The sequence below is a fragment of the Fopius arisanus genome, unplaced genomic scaffold (assembly GCF_000806365.1).
Source record: "Fopius arisanus strain USDA-PBARC FA_bdor unplaced genomic scaffold, ASM80636v1 scaffold00175, whole genome shotgun sequence".
NCBI classification, from domain to species: domain Eukaryota; kingdom Metazoa; phylum Arthropoda; class Insecta; order Hymenoptera; family Braconidae; genus Fopius; species Fopius arisanus.
The window spans coordinates 53,211-70,736 of NW_011887914.1; the positions used below are offsets into that span (position 1 = coordinate 53,211).

The window sequence follows — 17,526 nt, forward strand, 5'->3', positions numbered from 1 at the left end:
GAGATCATCTAGCGGCTGGTACCCGTGGGGCCCCATCGTAATACGCCCCTGATCTACCGCACTCAATAATCTTCAAAACTCATCAATTCTCTGTTATGAATTTTCGGATTGTCGTGGCGCCATCCCACGGGTTCCAGCTGTATTCGTAAAAAATAAATGGTGACAGCTGATCGCCTCGATTACGGCGTTACTAATTACTCGGAGTGAAGCCGTCATATTGTTCCGGGAATAACTTAAAAAAATAGTCATTAAAAAAAATAGGCATTAGTGTTCACGGGTCGGAAATTAGGTTTGAGAAGTATCCAGTGTGTGAAAAAATTATAATAAGTGTTCTTGTGAGTGACAGTTAGCCACGCCATATTGACAGTGTGCCACGGTGTGGCAATTTGCACAGGGGGCGACGATAGTGTTTTTTTTTATGTGATTTTGCGATCACTAAAAAAAAACTTTCATTCATTTTTCCCCTTCCAGACCTACTTTCCGACCCACCGAAATAAATGATTGATTTTTTACCACCAAAATTGGATTTTTTCATCCAATAATACGGTCGTAGTTAGTAACGCCGTAAACAGTCAATTTTGATCCGTTTCCTAGGGAATTTTCTAGGGACATGTGGGGCAGAAATCCCTCCAAGCGGGCCTTAAGCGACTTCATTGCTGTGATAATTTCCTTTTGAATTTCCCTTATAGAGTTTTAGCGTTGAATTGATGTTCAAGATTTTGTTCTCGAAATTGTGCAGTCTTGATTCAACAGAATCCGACTGTGCAAATGGTGGTGTGACACTGGTTGCTATAATTGAACTAACCTTACAAACATTGATCAGTTGATCTACAAGTTTTGCTAGCTCGGTAACGTCTACTGTTGTTTTACTGGCTAGGATACTCTTGATGTTATTTGGCGTGCGTTGTAGCTAGTAAGCTCGCAGGGCAGGGTCAGTCAATGTGTTGCTCGCATGAAGTCTTATTTTTAAGAGTTATTGAGATGGTTTTTTGTTACCCGAGTGTCACCCGGCGAGAAACTTGATCAGATGTTGTGATTGTGATTCGGAGAAGCGACTCATTAGGGCATTTTTCATGTGTGGATATTTTATATCTTTCTCAGGTGGAATACCCAGAATATCATGGACTTACGCTCGAATGTCATTGCATAAAGATGTGCAGCATGACGAGATTTTCTCGATACTGATGAAAGTCACCAGAAAAGTTACTATTAGTAGGCAGAGACATCTGACGCTGGCTGAAAGAGCCGAACGAAAGATGATTAGGGTATCGGACGACGGCCAATAATGCCGTTTCGAAGGTGAGTGAGACCAATCACATAGTGGGAAGAAACGTGGTAGGGTGAGACCATGTTTTGGAACACTATGATGACGCTGACGATGGCTGCCACCTATTTTGGAAATCGACCCAGCTGTGTTAGGGAGTCCACGGCCGACTCACAGGCGTTCCAACTCGGTGATTCCAAAAGGCACCGTCGATTTAGACCAGGGACCAAAAGCTAGGTTAAAGGACTAGTGCCTCCGTAATCCCGTCAAGCTGATTGGTGGCGATGGGATAGCGGATGGCCCACAGACGCCGACAGGTTCAGACTAGGGGGAGAAGCCCTCGAGGCAGTCGGTATGCAATGCTGGTGTCGAACGGATGTTTTTGGTGCTCAGCACGAGTTGGTGGCGATAATTCCTCTTGGGGGCTATGATGGGTACGTATTCCCGGTCTTAGATGGGGATAGTGAGAGATGGGGACGCTTATGCGACTAGTGAAATGGATTGCTCTGTGGCTGCGGAACGAACCTTTCCGGTCACAGACACCCATCTCCAGGATGAAACTCATAGTGTTGGGGTGGATTGAGGGTTAGAAATCGAGTCGATTCCCGTAGGCCCCATCGTACGTGCCGCCGTGGGCAGTAGCTCTGGTTTTGGTTCGCGATGAGATTTTTGTTACTTAAACAGCCTCGAATTGGCGTGGACATTAAGTGAGTGAGCGAGGCCTCCGTAGGCCGATGTCGCATGTACCTCGAGACGTTTAGCGCCCTGCGCGGTGAGAAGGATTCGCAGGTAATCTGTGTCTCGTTCGGGGTCGACCCACCCTAGAGGAGAGTGGAAGACGTGTGAGGTATGGCAGCATCCCTCCGCGAGAGGCGTACGTTCCCGAATAATTCTCGCGAAACGATGTCGCGACAGCGGCTGAAGTCGGTAACCCGAGTTACTCAGACATACTGATGCTGGTTCGGTATTGTGTGACGCGCCACCGAAAGTCTGCGGAGTCGACGTACTTCCTCCGCGGCTAGTTTTCGTCATGTTTTCCAGAAAAATCTGGATGGCGCCCAATCGTGACCGATAGGGATAACACCTAGAATAGTTCGACGAATATGCCGGAATGTTGACCCGGATAATCGTTCTTCAGATGACATTGTAATATTTTGTCGTATCTGAACGTATATTACGGAAACGAAAGACGCCCTCAATTTGATTAATGCATATATCTGGTTTTTTTCTGAAAAATAGGGGTAGGCTGAGCGGTGTAATAGCAGAAATTGTATTTTGGGTAGGAGTGTAGTTTTGTGCGCCAGATTCTCGAGCATTTGTGATGGCAAGTAATGAATGTTGTTGACCAAACTGAAACATACCACTTGTACCGGAGCATTTGGGAATTGGAGCATTTGGGCTTAGATTGTCCTGTGGTTGGCCAAACTGAAATGCACCGCCAGCTGCATGACTCCATGCTCCATGCGCAATTTCCTGCTCGTTCACAAAATAATACACGTAGTATGTCAGAAATAACAATAATTTTGCCACGAAAGCCGTTGATATCGAATCCAAACTCGTCGTGGTTACCAATTTGTAGGTAATTATAACTAAAATAAATGAGAATCGATTGGTTTGAATGGTGTACAGGTTAGTGTCTCCTCAGCCTGACAATTGTAAGGAAATATAATAATAAAAATATATTTTATTTTTTTATTTACATTTCCTTTTCCTATTACCATAGTCTTTCTCATGGTTCGATAGGCACCTCTTTGTCTTAGCCTTTACCCTCTCCTATTATCCTCTCATTGTTTTTGCGGTGTCATGGGCCGACTTTCCTTACTGCATTCATTTGGCTTGAACTGAGAGAAACCATGAAAAACCTCAGTAGTGCAGCCGGCCGGTAATGCAGGGATTCTGCTGTGTTCATCAGTCACACTGACTCGGTGAACACAGCAGCTCTCTACACTCGTGCCTAACGCTGGCAGTCTATACGCCGAGAGGTGTGACTAAGCGGGCACCCATCCAAGTACTAACCCAACTGAGCGTTGCTTAGCCTGCATGACCGTTGGAGTCTCACAATACCCACGTGACTTCTGCCGTCGCTATAATAATAAAAATATATTTGATATAAATGTCTAATATAATGGCTAAAGCTATGGCGCGAGAGCCACTCAACTAATAATTGTTTTCGTCGACGCCGATGGCAAGTCACACATTTTGGACGGACGAAATGACCTGCCTCCTGGTGCTAGCTCTTGGAACTGATGTCAAAACCTCCTTACCGGTAGTAGTTTTTGAGATATTAAAGAAAAAGAAAATTTACAAAAGTAGCTCGATTTCAGGTACTAATGGTTCGATCGGGCTGAAACGACTAATAAGTTGAAGATTGAGATTTTTAGCGACTAATTTTACCGTGTTTATGTGTAATTTTCCCAAAATTAGGATGGAAATTTTGGTAGATCGGTATTTGATTTATCATAAACTTACCGATGTATCGCTAATTTTATATATAATTATTTTTTATATTTCATAAATAATCGATATCGATTTTTCCTGTTCCTCCTTTTTTGGGTGATAGTGACCATATGGCGAAGATCTAAACGGTTGTTTGATCGTCTGTAAGAGGATTTTTCCCGGGTCAATATCCCGGGATAATCCTTCAACTATTCTGGCTTCGTATCTATCGCTCACCATTGCGCGCCAGGCAGGTTTGGGAAACCTGACGAATCCAGCAGCGAAGGAAGTTCATCAACTGCGCTATGTTTCAGTGGCGAGTCTTACAATGCCGAACCAGCATCAACATGACACGGTAGAGTTGCCGAGGTTCAACGTCGGAGTAACTCTAATTACTGACCTCAGTCGCTGTTGCCGCGTCGTTTAGCGAGAACTATTAGGGGAGGTACTCCCCAGATCTGCCGCGGAGGGATGTTGCCATCCCTCACACGTTTTCCACTGTCCTCCAGGGTGACTCGCAGCCGAACGAGACACAAATTACCTGCGAATCCTTCTCACCCCGCAGGGAGCTACACATCACCAGGCACATGCGACATTGGTATCCGGAGACCTTTCTCGACAACTGAATATCCACCCCACTCGGGGATGCTTAGTAACAGTAATCTCATTACGAGCTAAAACCAGAGCTACTTCCCATGGAGGCACGTGCGATCGGGCCTACAGGAGTCGACTCTATTTTCAACCCTTAATCCACCCCAACACCATGAGTTTCACCCTGGAGCTGGGTCTTCGTGGCTGAAAGCCTTCGCTCCGCAGCCACAAAGTAATCCATTTCACCCGTTGGGGACCCTTAAGCGGCCCCTCTCTCGCTATCCCAATCTAGGATCGGGAACGCGTACCCATCATAACCCCAACCGGAATTACTGCCACCAACTAGTGTCGAGCTGGTAAATCATCTGCTCGACACCAGCGCTCAACTCCGACTGCCTCCGGATATCCCACGGCCTTCTCTCCCTAGTCTCAACCTCTCGGCGTCTGTAAGTCATCCGTTCCCCCACAACCACCAATCAGCTCGACGGGATCTCGATGGCACGAGTCCTTTCACCTAGCCGTTGAACTCTGGTGTAAATCGAAATCGGTGCCCTTTGGAATCACCCAGTTGGAACGCTTGTACGTCGGCCCTGAACTCCCTGACTCAGCTGGGTGAATTTCCAAAATAGGCGGCAGCTATTGTCAGCGTCATCATAGTGTTCCGAAACATGGTCTCACCCTGCCACATTTCTTCCCACTATGTGATTGGTCTCACTCACCTTCGGAGCGACCTAATTAGCAATCGTACGATGCCTTCATCATCTTTCGTTTGGCTCTTTCAACCGGAGTCATCTTTGCCTACTAATTAGGACTTTTCCTAGTGACTTTTATTAGTAACGAGAAAATCTCGAAACCCGTCGGTTCAGATCGTTATCTCCTGGAGAAGTTCTTCTTCGGGCCCTTCGGTCGGATGGTTCTCTAAGGCCCCCTTGTATGCTTTCATGTCCACTATGGAAACGCCTTTCTGATTCCAGCCGGCTAAATCAGAGACTTCCTAGAAGTTTCCTGGAATGTTTTTCCGTTACCACCAGGGGCCTATTAAACAGTTCGTCCAATGAGGCTGGGTGGTGCCGCGGCATTCAATAATTCGTGGTTTTGAACTAGAACTACTTCTCCCACCTCGAATTCTCCTTTTCTCCGGCGCAATTTATAAGTTATATGTTATAAGTACCGGAAAGTCAATCGCAGAGTGTCATGGCGTTTCATACGTTCTACCCAGCATTCTGTGGGCGTATCTTGAATGTACACATCTCCTTCCCGGGTTCTTCGTAATGAATAGGCTGGTTCCGGCTCTCATTCCAGATTGACGAAGTCCGGTGAAGCTTTCAACGAGCTATGTCGTGCTGTATCGTACGCGAATCTAAAGGCTTCCAAGTGACATTCTGATTCTCGGTGATCCGTTTCTACGTATGCTCGCATTATTACTTTCTGCGACCGATTAACTCTTTCGGTGCGGTTCGCTTGCGGGTGATACGGTGGGGTCGTTCGATGCTTCATATTTGCAGAAGCCGCGAGCTCTTTCACGTCCTTATTTATAAACTCGGTTTCGTTGTCGGTCACCAGTTCGCGAGAAGCGCCCCATCGGTAGATGATTGTCTCCTCTATTGCTTTCCAGATCGTTGCGCCAATTGCTATACGTAACAGACGGATGTCTATACATTTCGTGAAGAAGTTTTGGGTGACTAATATATATTGGTGTCATCATATCTGCTGATATTCTTGACTAGGGTTGCTCAATTGCTCAAGGTCCCTTAGGTCCCATCGGGATCATTTGTTGCAGTTTGCAGGGCTGACATTCGTGACACGTACTGATGTATGTAATCACGTCCTCAAACATCGTGGGCCACTAGTATTTGGGGACCTGGCGATGACATGTCGTGTCGGCACCTTGGTGTCCGGCCTGTGGTGTATTGTGACATTCACGGATAGCTGCACGACGTAACTCTCGAGAAAGAACTAGCTTTCACTCGTCCAGATCGTTATTATTCACAAACGCAATTACTCTTGGTTTTCGGTGGTATAACCGTCTGTCAGAGATACTCCAACTTTGATACTTGTCTGGAACTTTTTCGATATCTCTCCAGCGGCGTCGGTACTACTTGATGAGAATGAGATGCTTTTTCAGCGCCTCAAAGGCCTCCTGCTGTTCGGTTTCCCAGACCCATATATTTTTTACCTTCGGTGTGGCGCCAGCTTGGAAATCGTGGGACTTCCCTCGATTGCCGGAATCTTTTCATCCAGCAGCTGCTGGAACTTCTGATGCTGCTCCTTTTCCGGCGTCCTAAGGCCGTTACACATGGTTATGTGACAGGCTCTCTCGACGGCTACGAATCCGAACGACTCGCTAGGCTTGACCCGAAAGAACCACGACTGGTCGAAGAAATCGATAACCATTCGGACCTTTTTCAGAAAGTATATTCATAGGATAAAGTCCTCGGATAGCGTGGCCGTCCAAAGTGTTTCTACCTCGACTTCTCTTCCGTCCACTCTTAAGGATATTTCTTTCACCACTTGAGGGTCTCCTACATTGAGATCTTCTCTGACCAGCAGCTTTTTCCAGGGTCTAGTATGTGGTTTTCATTCTGGTTGCTGACCCTTGGCTCTGCCGTATTCGTCGACCTTGGCGTTTGGTCTACTGGCTCTCTGTCCGCAGTGTCCGGGAGCCTTTGCTCTTCTTCAATTCTCTTCTCTTCTCTTCAAGGTCTCCGGCATGTGTGTCCTCTACGCGGCCGACTCGACGTTTCCCGGATTGCATCTCGGGCATTGGGAAAAGTGAACATTCTTTCTGCCACACACGTACCAGAAGACTGTTGTGGCTTCTCTGCATAGGCGCCAGGAGTGTCCTATCTGATCAGTTATGGCAGGGATGGGCAACCTTCAAGTAGCTCGGAGCAGAGTCATAAACTCGAGTTAGGAATCCAATAAAGTTTATAACCATGCCAATTATAAGGATCCTAGTACGATCATAGTAGGGACAGTAGTGGGGGCCTCACAGTCCCGTATTGGGGAGCGTCCCATGACGTCTCTGCCAAATAGTAGTAAAAGTGAATTGAAGAAATGGCTAGGAGCCGGATAGCTCAGTGGGGAGAGCACCCGATGCATAATCGGAAGGTCCCGGGTTCAAGTCCCGGTCTGGACTATCCATTTTTTCAGTAATTTTTCTCGCAAAAATTATATGGAGAATTATCCTGTTCCCCTTCCTACCTCATCCAAATCCAAATTTTTAATATAAAGAGAAATTTAAATATCCACACATGGACAACAACTTTTCTGAATATGGAGATAAGTATTGGTCATTGAAATAAATATGAAGGTACTCTTCAAATCTAGCTTCCCGAATTAATGACATCTTTCAGCTTGCTTTTTAAATTTTTTGGTCCAATATCGACCTTAATGAAAAATATGTCAAGGAAAAAATCCCAAACATTGCAGTTTTGACTGGCTAATGTTAATTCTGAATATAAAAAAGAAATATTTTTTTTAGATAATATTTTTTTTTTAATTTTCTTCAAGGGATTAGCAGGACCACTGGAACATGACCATGTGGAATTTGTTCCTTGCCTCTGAAATTAAACAGCCGGTCTTTACATTTTATGTGTAACATCTGCTTTCAAAATTAATAAAAATGTCATGGTGAAGAAAATTCTACATTTTCCATTTTTGACTCATTTCCCCGCTTTTCCTTTTCTTCAGCGATATTTCTCCTCTTTTCCTGTTCTTAAATGTTACCCCCACTTTGGTTGATTTCAGTTGAGGAGAAGGCCCTTTTCGACTTGGGTCATAAAGGCCCATCACCCGACACAATAAGCTTTCGTCTATCCTATTGTACCTATGTACTAATAGAGGTCGGGACCACGACTTGCTCTCAGAGCAGAGATTGCCCATCCCTGAGTTATGGCACTTCAGTCCAGCTGGATTTGGTCGACTGGTGCCAGGTCTGGCATAGCCAGTACCCTCACCCCTCCCTGAAGAGGCACCACAATTTTGTAAAGCGTGTGCCACTTCTAACTCCTCCAAGAATTCCTACCAGATTGGTTGCCCGGATTTTGAGGGTTTTCACCGCGTCATCTACTCGGAATTTCAAATCTTCCACATCCTCATGAGGTCTCCCTGAGAATTGTACTCCCCATTTCTTTAATGTCTCTAGTGCGTTTTGAGTGTTGAAGATATTCTCTCGGTGAGGACGGTACTCGCAGTCGCTCGCTTCATCAGACGAATATCTCTGTCTCTTTGATGGCGCTGACTCCGTCCGTCCGTCCCTCCAAGACTGGCCTTACCCTTGCGGGGACTTGACCTTCCCTCTCTCTCTCTCCATCGTCCTCAAGTCCTTCCTCGTAGTCTCTTATCGGGCCTATCCGCCTTCTGACTTCTCTCTCGGGGCGCTGCACCTGAGCCAATAGTGCGACTGCTGTCGGTGTTGCCTTCGTCACTTTTACCCCCGGAATCTCTTCCGTGGGTGTTACGGCGCGACTTACATTTCTACTGTTACGACCGCTTCCATTTTTGCTCTCTGCCGGTCCACCTCGTGCTCGAGGAGTGGGATTTTCATCCCGTATGCCGAGAATGCGAGCCTGCTCCACGAGTACTCGTGTCTCTTCCAGGAGTTCTTAATGCAACGGCACTAGCGTCCTCCTGTTTGGAGGTTTTGGCAGGGAGTTTTTTTCCGTGCACAACCTTCCCTTTCGTTAGCAGTAATTTCTTACTTTCCAGCCCCTCCTTCTCCAATTTCTCCTCGCACTCCGAGAAGTCCTCTATGGTCTTGCTCCTCTTCTGGGTGCCTCGTTGCTCATCCCGAGTTATGGTCCCCGGGAGGCATTGGAACCTCCTGCCTTGTCCAGGGGAATTCTTTTCGGGTTGGTTCCCTCGGCGTGTACTAGTCCCACTCCTCCATCATTAGGGGATGTCTCTTTTCTATTTTTGACGCCATATTTGCTACCACTTACTGCTCGAGTTCTGCTGAGGTGTAACTGTGCGTCTCTCGATAAGAAAAGAGTAAATTTTCTCAGTTACAACTTCTTTTATACCCTTTCGCGGGTAGAATTTACCTCCTCTTTTCGTTCGACTAGGGAATTATTTTTCCTTTTTCAGTTTCGATCAGATGTAATCTTGTTTATTATTTTTCCATCTATTCGCTTCAGGGTATTTGAATTTTGTCCTTTATCTGCACTCTCTCTCGAATTTATTTTACTTTAATTCGCATAACTCGACTTTAATTCAAACATGGTGGTTCCATCTTGTCGTATCGTTCTTAGAAAGCGTACCATGGGATGGATTTTCCACCAGTCCGTCACTATCTTCTGTCGACTATACACATTCCTCCATTATCGACGGCTACTTCGGGCTCGCTCTTCCGTCGGTAATAGAGAATACCGACCGTCGGGCATGTTCGGTATCTTACTGACGGTTGGCCAAGTGCAGTGGTCTTTTCCACTTCTCTCTCTTTTTAGCCCTAAAAAACCATAATCTGAAAGGAGACATAAAAAAAAAATGCCAAAAAATGGCCGTCTGAGAATACATCAGTCTGCCTAAGATTGGTCTCTCTTTGTTTTCCGTGGATGGAGTTTCCTCCATTCTTTACACTGGATTCAGGGTGAGGCGTTAAGCCTTTCGGCGCCGCTTCCTCAACTTTTTTCTCCTCGCCCTGACCTCCTCTCACCTCCTAGAGGTTTGTGGAGTCCTCGGCGTCTCCTTGGGCGTCTCCGAGGGCGGCTTCTCCAATCCCCTTTTTCTCTGCTGGGGCTTTTTCGCCTGATCCATCGCCTTGAGGATGTCCCGAAGGACATTCTTCCCAAACTCCGGAATCCAGGGGCCTCTTGCCTTCTTCTCCTTCTGGCAGTCTCCTCTCTTTTCCAGGCCTTCCACACCACCTACAGTAGGTGGTGGGCGGTTCCTGGCACTCCTTGCCGTTGTGTCCTGGTTTACGACAATAGCATAGTCCGGCAGGCGCAATCCCAGGGTGACTCCTTTTCCTCGCCGGCTCGTTTCCACCGCCTTCTGCACCAACTGTTGCGGCGTCGTTACGCGAAAACTATTTGGGGATGTACGCCCCAGGTCTGTCGCGGAGGGATGTTGTCATCCCTCACACGTTTTCCACTGTCCTCCAAGAGGGCTCGACCCCGAACGAGACACAGATTACCTACGAATCCTTCTCACCCCGCAGGGCACTAAACATCTCGAGGCACATGCGACATTGGTATCCGGAAACCTTTCTCACCCACCTAATATTCACCCCAAAGCGGGGATGCTGTTAATAACAGAAATCTCATCGCGAGTCACAACCAGAGCTACTTCACATAGAGACACGTGCGATCGGGCCTACGGGAATCGACTCGATTCCCAACGCTTATTCCACCCCAACACCATCGGCTGGGTCATCCGTTACCCCACAACCAGGGTTGGGCATGTAAAATACGTCACATAAAATACATAGTATTTTACACGTATTATACCATGTATTTTACGTCACCCTTTTCAGACGTATCAAACGTAATATACATTTTATACAACAGCGTAAAACACGTATTATACGTCACGCCATGTCGCATGTAATTTACATGTTTTTGCACTGACGAGAGTTAAGATATTCGATGAAAAGTCAATTTTATATTTTTCGCGACATGCTAGGTATTTCATGTATCCGATATTCCGATTGTGGTAATAGTGGGAAATACTCTGCGCATGCCCTTTAGTGCCTTTCCCCGTTCCGCACACTGTCAAACGCCAACCCTGAACCTAGTAACCCGGCGAGACATCATAACCCCCAAATCAGTTGGGCATTTCCCCCTGAGACATGTGAATGCCGATTAAATAAACTGTGTCCTGTAATTTAGTTAGAACATCACTTCGTTGTAGTCAATTCGTCCATCCAATTGAATGATGAAAAAAGGTCGACGACGACTCTACAATTTTTGAGAGAATGGCACATTCGAGCGTCAAAAATTGAATGGAAAAACAGTGGCGTACTGCTTGATTTGTAATGATCACTTGTCCAATACTGCAGAGGAGAGACTAAGAATTCACAGGTGAGTGATTTCAATCTATATTCAATCTTTGATATTAAAGTGCGAAAAGCTCCGGTTCAAATTGATTAAAATTAGTGTCATTGCTAAAATCACTGCTTACCCCAATAGAAACACATGCAGAAAGGCAAGAGGCTCTTCAAGTCCTTCTGAAAATCGACAGAAATCAAATCAATCACCAGATGAGAATTCGAACATCCAGTTCCCATCCGCGGTATCGATCGAGAAAAAAACATCTCCGGCTTCCTGCCCTCCATGCGCAAAGTACTTGAAAACTGAGAAACCTCAAAAGCGTAAGATCGGGTCATATATTGACTATCTCTCAGAAGACAACAAGGCAAAAATTGATAGTGGTCTTGGGAAATTTATTTATGGATGTAATATTCCTTTTGAGGCAGTCGAATCAAACCTGTTCCTGGATCTCATAGCACACTTACGTCCTTCATATAAACCAATTCCTGCAACATTACTCTCAGGGCATTTGCTAGATAACATCCCCGCTGAACTAACCGACAATCGTTCAGTACGTCCCACTTCGGAAGGAATATTGAGCATTACAGAGACAGAAATTCAATCAAAGGTTCACGTAATTGGGTTTTTGGTATCTCAGCAAAAGACAGATTATTTAAAAACTTGGGATGTTCACAGGATGAGATTGGATGTATCAGCAATATTCAATGAAGCAATTCATTTGGCTACCACGAAGTTTGGAGTTTCTGTATATGCTCTTATCACCGATCAAGACATTCAGCTAATTGAAAGAGAATCTCTTGAAGGGGTGTGGCTACTACAATGCAATAGCTCATTCGCTATATCAGTAGAAATGAGTATTCTTGACGCAGAGTTGAAGAAGAAGGTACGATATGTACGCGAAGAATTTATGACAACTGGATTAGACAAGGAAGTGATACTGCGAGGGGGAGTCTCCAGCGATCTTCAAGACAGTTCCTCTTATAAAAATTGGAACCTGCTCTCAAATTTTACCAATAATCTCCAAGTTATGACACAAATTATGGGGAATAGAAAATTGAAGTTGGGGAAAGAAGTAATCAACATCCTGATTGATGAATCTGTTGAGGAGCAGGTCAATAAAACATTGAAAATGTTGAAGCCGCTTCACACTCTCATGAAAAAATGCCATGAGGGAACTATGATTGCTGATGCAACCAAGCATTGGCTGATGCTGGAATCAGACGATGACCCTTTATATGATGGAATTCGATATCAGATTTATCAATTTCTGTCTCCAATAATGTTGGTGACAAACCTTCTTCATCCAGTGTACAGAGGGAAGCGTTTCATAAAGGATCAAACTTGCATGCAGAGGGTGATGGAGTTTTTGATCGATCATCTTGAGGAAGAAGGAATGGAAACCTTCGGGTAGTTCCAAGAACCTCTCACCATTTTTGGCTCTTCACGACTAGAAAAATACACTAATGGGCTAGCCTATTGGCAGCCTGTTTCATCTGTACATCCTCAGTTATCTTCTCTCGCTCTTAAACTACTGAGATTGACTGCAGCAGTACCAAAGATGAAAGGACACCCAAAGAATGTGAATAATTTAGCAGCAGACCAATTTGAAAAGCTGAAGGACATTTTCTATTATCTCAATATTTAGACTGAGCAACGGTATGTGACTGATGAGTGCAACATAATGTGATATGTATTAACTAAGCTAAGAAAGTTATTAGGATATTCTTCTCAAATAAAGTGTAGTTTCACCAAAAAAATTTTGTATAATTTTTATTTACTAATAAGATGTATGAAAACGAATTAATCCCAATCAATCAAATCATCGTCATTATCATACAGTTCATTCATTTTTAAAGAATAATAAATGTTAACTAGTTTCATTGAGCGATCAACTATCAGACGATTACGCAGGTCTGAGTGAACGAAAACCCACGATGAAAATAATCTCTCAATCTGTGCGAAGGATGCAGGAATTTTAGATAATTTGTTTGCCAGATTTACCAGTTCAAGATAAAATGGACCAGCTGCAGTCGAAAAAGTTTGAGGCGTTGTATAATTTCTTTTCTGCAATTTGCAGAAAATACCTGTGTTTTGCTGATACTGAACTAGTCCGGATTACTTCGTGGCTTCACGCATTTTTAGCTCTTGTGTAATGAAGTCTTCGACCATTTTCATCTTCATCTTGTCATGAGCAAAGCGCTTACCTTGATACTGGGGATGTGAAAAATTTGCAGCCAACACAATAGGTGTTAAAACTTTATTCAAACGGCGTTCCAACAGCTTTTGTAATTCATCATTAACCGCTGGCATAATCAATTGCAACCATTGCTCACAACCATCGGCTAGACTGCAGCTCGATCTCTGACAAACATTGATCAACTGACAGATAGGATCAAAAAGAAGGATATAATCCTGTAATTCGGTCTTGAAAGCGGGATCTCTCAACAGCTTCTTGTTTTCAACGCTCAATTGAATTTTGTGTTCATCGATGAGTATATTCATAAGATGGAAGTTTTTCAATAAACATCTAAACGCATCTCGATAGCTGCACCACCTAGTCTCGCAAGCCAGAATAATTCTGGAGCCTCCCAATTGCTTCAACTCATGTTCTGCTCCGGGAGTTTTGAACTCACGTAGAAGTTTATTCACCTTTTTTGTGAATATCTCAGGGACAAAAGCCTTTGCCAATAAATTACCACTATGGCTCTGACAAGTAGTATGCCATACGTCTACTTTCTTTCCCATCGATACCATGGCCGATGCATTGTCCGATACAACTGCATAAACATCGATGTTGAACTTTTCTTGTGCTAGGCACTTAGCCTCATCCACAATTTTCCTCAATTCTTCGTTTCACTTATTCCCGTCAAATCCCACGATTTCAAAAATATGCTCTTGGAATTTACTGTGTGAATGGTACAAACGACATTTTTGGTATTAGCTGCTGAGTTTGTCCAGCCATCCGTGAGCGGAACGCCCTGTGAACCGCGTAATGACACTCGCTCATGGACTAGGCTCTGATGTACTTTGTCCAGTAATTTTGTTGACAATTTTTTTCTGGTGGGGATTTTGTAGCTAGGATGTAGGAGGCCAATGAAATTCTTGAAATGTGGAGATTCTACAACATTAAATGAAATGTTGCATGCGAAAAAGAACTGCGCGAGGGCGAAGTCGATTGCATCCTCTGTTGCATTTGAGTTGCTCGAAGATGACTGCTTCTTATATAGAAAAATATATACATTAATAGCTCAATAACAATAGTCATACCATTTCAAAAAAGAGTGATTCGTTACTTACGTTGTTAATTGTGGAATAACTCATGATTTTAATGGAACGCACTTCGCTCGCCTCTAGTAACATTTAATAACTCCCTAGTGAATCTCATGAAATTTAGCCATTTACTTATCACCCTCATAACATTCGACCTCCACAACCATTTAGATATTTTTTACATTTTATACTTTTTTAACGTATTTTACGTAAAATACGTGCATTCAAAATCCGGTCCACTATAATAAACCCGAAAATACATTTCATACATTTTTTACATAATTTACGTGTATTATACGTATAAAGTCAAAGACCCTAGATCCCACCGATTTACCCAACCCTGCACGGGAAAACTTTCCGTCTGCCTAATGGAACGAAAAACCTCACGTGTATGGAATGGAACCCATACAGATACGGGACACGGTCCGTGAAACCTTCTCTGGTGGTAAGTCACACCGTTTTCAATTATCTTCGCAGCAAATGGGAAAACTTATTGGTTCTTTTTAGGAACAGTTTATGACGTGAGTTTTTCCCATTCCCCGAAGTATTCCTCCATTTAGAATACATAATATTGTTTTATCCACGAAGAAGGTTGTGACAATCATTTTTCAGTCTGTTGTGAAAATAAACGTTATTCCATAAAATTCCGCCCACATGTAGAGGTTATATTCTTTCCTGACGTTTCTTTGCTGTTGACACTGAATAGAAAGATTTTGAAAAAAAATATCAGATTATAAGAAATGTATGATTAATATCTTTCAAAGTCGCAAAAAAACAACGGCGAATCGTCAGGAAGACATCATTTTCCAATTTGCGTAAGTACCGTGAGAGCGTGAATTGTCAGACGGTACCCAGATGTCGCATAAGGAAATCTCAGGTCTGAGAATTGTATTTTCCACTCGTTCGGCACGTAGGTTCGCGAAGAAGCTGGAAAAGGATAGGATGCCCGGTAATTAGAGATAATTAGGACTGTTTCTTTGAACTATCAGTATTTGTATAGGAATAAAAGAAATTAACTCTAAAAATCAATTGAATCATGTGGAGGACACATGAATAAACAGCTGCGATCCTCATCACACACATAATCTGAGCTGAATGTTTTTTAGGACTTAGCTTTTCTCGTAGTCTTATTCGCTACTGTTTCAAAACTGGTGATCCTACGATATTTGTTACTAATAATTTAAACAATCGGTAGGTTCTGCGACAACTTTGACAAAACATTTTTTACAGTTCGGTGTTGCTATGTTTTCACTGCTATTTATTGATTTGATTTATTTCCTAAAAATCATCGTAAATAATATTTAGTGCGTGTTACTCTTGAAAATAAAATTTATTAATGAAAAAAATGTTTTTATTCGAAAAGCACTTAAATATGGTCGGAATATTGTGTTGGAAAGCTATATTTTTTTCGTTAAAAGAGGGGTTTTCTGTAGGAATACTATGCTATTCCCCCTCACCTACATTTCCTCCTCGCCCGAAATACCTAGAAAAAAAAATGTATGGTAAATTTGGTCACCGAAAACTCACGTTATAAGATACATACATACATACATGCAAACGTGACCTCATAAACATCATTTTTTTCACGTTTCATAACATTCTAGGCCATTTGGAGTCAAAATTAGAGAATCGAAAAATCGGTCAATTACAATGCTTCCACTTGGAAGTAAAAACGGAGAAAATGACAGCAATAGTTATATGACCATTACTGGAATACATACATGAAGGCAGTCAATATCTGGCCCAATAATGAAAAGTCGATTTTCGAAATTTAATCGCGGATTGGGTAAATTACGTTCCAGGTTTTTTTTCCTTTCAAAATCTAAATATTCCTTTTCAATTTCCACCAACCCTCTCACAATATTTCACCTGTATCCTCTTCTAATATTTTCATATTATCTCAATTCTATTTTAGCATTAAAAAAAATAACAAACCATCGAAAATGATTGTTTCAAGGTCTGCATGGAGCCGGAGATTGGCGAGATGTACACTAATGATCGTGAGAAGTTCGAGGAGATTGCACGTTCCTGGACATGGAAGTACGCAATGCACGATGTGGTCACACCTTCCTAGATCATAACGAGATCGACGAAAGACAAACAACATGCAACTGGAAAAAAACCTTGAGGAACTCGCTGAAATGTGAAGTGGTGAAAAAAAAAGAAGGAAAGAGTAGTCTCTATTAGCTTTTATCCGGCTCACGGATTTTCTCTATTTTCTGCACTGATGGTTGGAATGGAGTGAGAGTCCTGTATGGGGGGTCCACCACCGTCATTTATTCCCGGCCGGCAGTATTCCGGTTTCCCGGTGGCCTCAGCCGACTTTCGAAATTATACAGTCATTGCTACGCTTAACTGACGCCCTCCGGGTAATCATCAGACGGAAATGTTCATTTTTTTTATTTTCTTCTCTGAGGCTGAAGCTAAGGGCCAGAGTAAGAGCAAGAACATTAGCGGATACTTGTGTACAGAAACTAAACATTAAAACATTTTATTTGAAAATAATCGTAACATGTTTTCTTATATTTTCGTTTTGGATGGCGATGCATATCCTTTATGAGGAACAGGTTACCTGCACCTGAAGCAGCACTACTGATAGACAGAGGACGGCTGGTATATATGGCGAGATGTATGGACGACCAAGCAATTAAGCGAATTATTTATTTTATAAGTATTTCATGACTTTTTTTATTGATTTGGTGGAGCAATATTTTAGGCTGATTTGTTTTCAGTAATTGAGAAAGATATTTATGCTGTGTTACTAGATAACCGGTTGAAGTAATGGGGAGGGAAGTACGAAATAATAAAGAAATAGTGAATCGTTTTTGGATTAATGGATCATGCCGAGCCAACTGCATAATTATCGAGACGATGAGTGATAGGCGGACAAGGAGACAAGAGATAGGATGATGTGAGGAGAGTTTTGTCATTTGATTATTGAAAACATTAGAAAAGAGCTTCTCATATTTTTTC

The 17,526-nt window shown here is 43.2% G+C and overlaps 1 protein-coding gene across 2 annotated transcripts in view; it reads left to right on the plus strand.

Moving 5' to 3' along the window:
- The window catches only part of morgue (modifier of rpr and grim, ubiquitously expressed), a 67,837-nt gene extending 50,779 nt beyond the window's left edge, over positions 1–17,058 (plus strand). Inside the window, exon 6 of one of the 2 annotated variants that reach the window (XM_011314590.1) lies at positions 16,511–17,058. In XM_011314590.1, the coding sequence (XP_011312892.1) occupies positions 16,511–16,627 (117 nt within the window). In that variant the 3' untranslated portion in view covers positions 16,628–17,058. Of the gene's footprint in view, positions 1–1,101; positions 1,294–16,510 lie in introns of those variants that run through there. The other variant, XM_011314591.1, reaches the window with a different exon arrangement.
- Positions 17,059–17,526: the final 468 nt, after the last annotated feature.